This window comes from Halyomorpha halys, unplaced genomic scaffold, assembly GCF_000696795.3.
Source record: "Halyomorpha halys isolate HHAL.00 unplaced genomic scaffold, Hhal_1.1 Scaffold1274.1, whole genome shotgun sequence".
Lineage (NCBI taxonomy): Eukaryota > Metazoa > Arthropoda > Insecta > Hemiptera > Pentatomidae > Halyomorpha > Halyomorpha halys.
Genome location: NW_027113193.1, coordinates 195,455 through 201,592, shown reverse-complemented (window position 1 = coordinate 201,592; position 6,138 = coordinate 195,455). Strand labels below are relative to the sequence as shown.

The following is a 6,138-nucleotide window of genomic DNA, read 5'->3' as shown; positions in this document are numbered from 1 at the left end:
CTTTCGGATATTAATCGTTTGTCGTGGTTAGGGACAGAAGCTAGTATGGTGGTATTGTCAAAATCAAAAGTGTGTTTCATTATTAAGCTATGTTCAGATAATTTCGAAGCCTACACCTCATTATAAAATCCTTATATTTAATTACCTTTTACTTCACTAATCTAATCCGATATTATAATAGTAAAGATGTAACTAACTACCTTTTTGTTTTGTTTTTTATGTATTTAGTCTGTTACTTTTATTTATTTATTTTTTTATCTCTGTATTTAAAATTATTTATATACAGTTTTAATATAAGTTATAATTTAGTGAGGCCTCACTGTTTTTGACCAATGTATGTTGTGAAATTAAAATTACTTAATAATTGTTCCAAAGGGACCTAGTTGGAGAATAATAAACTATCTTTTCATTTCATTTCGTCATAAATTTTGTTCCTGCCAACAATGCAACAGTTTAACAAAAGATAACGAAGCTATAATGAATGCAATTGGGTAATATCGGACGGTCTCAGCTTTTTCTGTTCGATACGGAATAATATTATTATAAATATTATACAGACATTCAAACTAGTTAGTAAATATATATATTTTTTTATCTCGGAATAATTTCAGTTTCTGTATTTATTAAATATTTTAAAACATTTTAGCCATTCTTTAACTTAATTTATTATTTCTTTTACTTCCTTGGCTTTTGTATAATTATACGCCTTTTATTCTATGATTTGGCTTCTAATTGATCTTGTCTTATTTTTTTTTTTCCTGTATTAATTTAGATCTCAAATTGTCGAAATTGGAATTCATGTAAATTATAAAGCCCTATCTATAATTTGTGCTGGCTGGTCCATTTAAAGTGCTTGATAACTGCACTAGTAAGATAAGTTTAAATTGGTATATTTACGATTTTGTCTGTCCATGTCTGGTCAATATGTAGTTCAATTTATGACTTCAGCTCTTTTATGACTGCTTTGTTTAATTTACAGATACGGTTTCTTTAATGATGGTCACCAAATGCTGGCTTACGAAAATGGTTACAATAAAGAGGTTACACCTACTGCTCCGAGAACTCCCGATTCATTTGTGAGGTAATATATATAACCATTCTTTTCCAACTAATAAATTTGAAATTGTATTTCTATAGTTCAGGATTATGACAGAATCTTAGGTGATTATTTTTTCTGTAAAGATTTTCATCATCTGTTTTTCCAGTTTGGTAATCATTGTTTTGTAGGTTTTCGATTAGCAGTTTTGTGAATTGTGGCATCCATCTTGATAACATCCATCCCCATCAAGCTGGTATCCTTCTGATATTTTGTTAATGACCTTCGAATCGAATAAATTTCGTTTGACCTGTTTTATTTGGCTCTTTTAACTCTTACCTATTGTAGCTTTCAATTTACACAGTTAAGAAATTAACTGTTGGCCGTGTAAGCTGTCGTGTTTGTAATATAGAGTACAAAGTTTCCTGACTTTTGAAGATGATCTCACAGAATGCTGCAAAATGCTGGTGCATTAGTACCCGAGTGTTACGGCAGGTAGGGGTTCAAAAGGAACCTTTACTAGCCAATGATAATAAAAAAAAGAATTATAGAGTCAAATTTTGTAAGATTGTATTTGAATATTTTATTACAACAAAATAAATACCTTAGAAGAGAAAATATATGTATATATTGTAATAATTTAAAAAAATATTAAAAATAAAATAAATGAATTTATAATCGTTTTTAAACTAATTTCAAATATACAGGAGATAGCTTGGGTTCAAAAAAACTCCTAAAAACTTCAATACTCAACAGATAATATAATTTTATAACATAAGAGACTTTTCTCAGGGCGAGTTACCTGGCAATCAGAACGGACGACACTTTACTACTAATAAGACTAACTTAATTTCTAGACATTTTACAAACACAATAAATTCTACTTAGAAACAAGACTAACCAATTACACAGCTTCCACTGATAATCGTTGATCTCTTCTTCATGATGCTATCTCCAACTCTCAACAATGGCTTTTTTTTCTTTCCCCTCTCTAGCTGAACGGACGTCTTCTCTCCAAGCTCGCAAAACCAAGAGTCACCGTTTCCTCTCCTCCATCTTCAACCTTTTACTGCTCGATCCAATAAATAATCGATTGTAGTACAATCGCTCTGCTTTATTTGCGATGTAGTTAGTTTATTGATAATTTTCACTTTCCTCCATTTCTTCTTTGAATATTCCTTTTCCATAATTACTGTATAGTAAGAACCAAAGTTGACAAATTTCAATTCATATTATCAAACAAACAACCCAACGAACACTTCGGAAGGACGCGCACCGCCATCTATCTCGTTTTGAAAGGCGTCTTTATTTTAGATAATGAAATTGGTTAGCTTGTTTTTTGATTTAAAATAACAAATAAACAATATACATAAATAAAAACATAATTAAAATAATTTATCTATAAATATCAACTATTTATTAAAAAAGAGGATATTACAATATATAAAAGGAACTTAATACTTCTGATTAATACATAAATTAAAATTAAAAACAAAAAATATTGGTTGTGTCATAAAATAAAATTGTCTGTGTATCACCCTGGATGATGGGACCCCTAGTGGATAATTGTTGTCCTCGTGGAGGAAAAGAATGAAGAGTTCGCCTGCCGTGACTTGATGAGAATATCAGGGTTGGCCAGCTTGCTAGCATCTAACTTACTAGAAAGATAAAGGCTCCTGAGACGGCGTTTGTAAACAAGATGGTATTATTTATATCTCTTTAGAATAAATAAAAACACGCTGATACAAAGTGTTTGTTACCATAACAGATAAATTTATTTATAGTATGGAACCAATTATTAAACATGTATTGGTCTCAACACCCAAGCTAAGAAAATGAGTACACTATTCAATGATAAGTCACTAGGTCACTCCCCTATCTGGCCCAATTGATTTCTATACAACTTTAATGTTTTCTTCAGTCACCGATGAAGCTGAATGGGCTGATCTTGGAGCATCCTCAAGGACAAAACTTCCTCTTCCTCGAACCACAGGTAGCATTCTCTCCAAACACTGATCCACACTTCACTCAGCGCAAAGTTGTTGTGTGTAAAATTCAACTTAGATTAGGATATCTCGAATACCTTTCACAGTCAGAAGTGAAATGACCTCAGCCTTTTGCAACATTATGGCCCTCTCTTCCCTTCCTCGTTTGATCCTAGCACTCATATTGCAAAACTTTTCTAGTGCCCTTGTATAGCAAAACTTCATTATAACATCCCTATGTCCGAACAGAAAAAGATTGCTATAGACTATGCCGTGTAAATAATTAAAACATGTTTTAATGTAATAGTTACAGTGTGATCTTGGTAATCCGAATTAATTACTACAGCACCGTGTTCGGACTATTGAAATGTTGGGATTACATAAATTATTAGACAAAATGGAGTAAAAAAGTTCAATAAAAGGAGTGTACATAACTATTTTTATTTATTTAATTTGTTTTACATATTTTATTAGAAATTTTACTTTTTTTGACTGTTAGGAGTTTTAAAAATTAAAATTTTTTTTTTTTGCATTCCCATTAATGCTTAAGTGATGATTCAATTTGTTAAAACTTTATGGTTGTTCATTTATAAGTGGAAAAAAGTATAAATAAAAAAAAAATTCTTTGTATGGATATATTTAAATCATGATAAAATAATAAAAAAAATCAGTTCACCAACAAAATAAATAAACTACTATTAATTAAATTAGTTTTACTGAATCAAATGATTTATACAGTATATATTATGTATTTCTAATTCCAACAAAATATATTATGATCACTTTCATAGAAATTAGATTACGTGATATTCAAACTGTGTAAAAATTTCCACTTTCCATTTTCATGATGATAACTTACCTATAGAGGGGAATTTCTTAACCACACCACTCAAATTCTAGTTAAAAAAAAAAGAAGTAATTTTTTTTATAAATAAAAAATTGAATTGTATTTTTATTTCCAAAAAAGTATAGTAACCTTATTTTTGTATAATTATTTTAGTGTTTATAAATTCTATCAAATTATGATTAACTTATAAATATTTCTTTTTCAGAGATGTATCAGAAAGTAGTTACACTAGCAGCCCCAGAATTTCGGAAAAGGACTCCAATTGTCAAATAGCGGACAATGAGGAAAAATATGAAAAAGAAAAAGAACCAACGAGTCCTCTTCATATTGGTGTGACGACCCTTCAAAAAATATTCCGAACCCTTACTCCAAGTGGCAGCTGGAAAGAACCAACTGAAGCGCCTGTTAGAAAGCCATCACAACAGCTAGATATACAAGGGACTAGGTTTGATAACTCTATGGAAATAAACAAGCCAATTGAGACTAGACTGGATGCGCAGTTTGAACTGGAGAATTCAGTCAGAGATAGTATCAATAAACATCATGAACAGAGGATAGGTGATAGGCGAGTGGAGTTCAACAGGAGCGATTCTACTTCAAAAGGAGATTACAGGAATCATGAGCTGACAAGGCAAGGAAGTGAGAAGAACGACAAACCAGTACATTATAAAGTTGATGTTGGTACTTATATCGACGGCTTTGGTGATGCCAGTTTTGGGACACCTGTGTAGTAGTGCTTTGAGGAAACCATTTCTGTGAGGTTTTAGGCACTCTGCGGCTAGTAGTTGATCACACGCTGGAGGTGAGGAGGTGACATGGGAAAGCCAGGTCCAAATCCTGCTGACAATAAACTTGCTACAAGTCCTCCCTCGGCTAACAGCTCGTGAGCTACCCTTCAATTCCATAAGTGGTTAACATTTAGTTGTATTGATAATTAGGACTTGGGTCTTTATTTATTTAAAAATGGCAAACATTTAAATATAGTATTTATTGGAAGATATGAAATATTTTCTAAAAATGCAATATATTTACTAGTGTTTTATCGTAAATAATACAATTCATAAATTTACTATATATGATTACTTAATAGAACATTAAATTTATAATTTGTATTAACTTCATTTTTTATCAATGCTAATAAATACTTGTTTTTTAATGGTCGAAGATAAAACTTTTGCAATTATAAGAAAACACCCTTATACAGTGTAACCTGATTAAGTGGGCCCTGGATATGTGAGAAACCTCTACTAACAATAATTAACAATGTTGCGCTCCATGTTGCAGGGCTTCATCTAGGCTAAAAAAGATACAAACACTATAATGAGGTAAAAATGAATGAACAATGTAAATAAAAATATGTACAGTGAAATGTAAAATTAAATAACAATAAAAAAAAGGTTATAGATAATTAATAAAAATTGATATAACAACAGATATAAAAGAAATATAAAATACAGTACAAACTAAAAGATATGAGGACTGTTCACTTCTGAAATGCAGATCATAGAGCAAAAGAAGAATTATGGAGGTTTAATAAGCCTTATTATTTATTATTATTATTCAAAATTATTTTACAATGTAAAGTATTACTTAAACGACCATTCCCCATTGTTCTATATCTTCCTTTATTCTTTATTTTACTCTTATTCCCTCTTTCCATTTTCCATTCCATTTACTCTTATTTCTTTTTTATCTGTCGTTATTTTCATTTTTACTAATTGTCTAAAACCTTTTGTTATTATTATTTAATTTTTGCGTTTCACTGTACATCTTTTTATTTATTAATTTACATTGTACCCTCCGAGGCACCTGAAAAGAAGATGGCCTCTACTGTAAAAGTTTTACAGTGCTATCAATGGGTAGTTTCTTTATGTGCTTGTATCAAACCATTATGATCTTACATCAAATTTACTAGATTTATTTTTATGTAAATATAATTGTAAATGTCTATAAATAAATTTAACAAAATTTACATTGTTCATTTATGTTTACTCCATTTAAGTGTTTTGTATCTTTTTTATCACTGATAAAGCCCTACAACATAGGGCGAAATATTGGCTCATATTAATTTTTTCTATATACATAAATAAGACAACTGTAATTTTAAATCTGCCTATTTGAGAAACTAGGTGAATAAAAAGACTCTTTAAGTGAAAAGAAATCTCAGATCCCTTGAGATCCCAGTTGTACAGGTTACACTGTATTGTACGATTTCAAATTACAATTTGAAAATTTTTGAGGGGTTAAAGCGTTTCTTTATTTTAAAGTTT

General features: G+C 30.2%; 1 protein-coding gene across 1 annotated transcript in view; it reads left to right on the top strand.

Moving 5' to 3' along the window:
* Positions 1 to 5,226, top strand: part of LOC106689068 (Golgi-associated PDZ and coiled-coil motif-containing protein) — a gene marked incomplete at its 5' end in the record, with an annotated part of 15,632 nt that extends 10,406 nt beyond the window's left edge. Inside the window, 2 exon segments of the mRNA XM_014433839.3 lie at positions 980 to 1,081; positions 4,074 to 5,226. Of these exon segments, the coding sequence (XP_014289325.3) occupies positions 980 to 1,081; positions 4,074 to 4,599 (628 nt within the window).
* Positions 5,227 to 6,138: the final 912 nt, after the last annotated feature.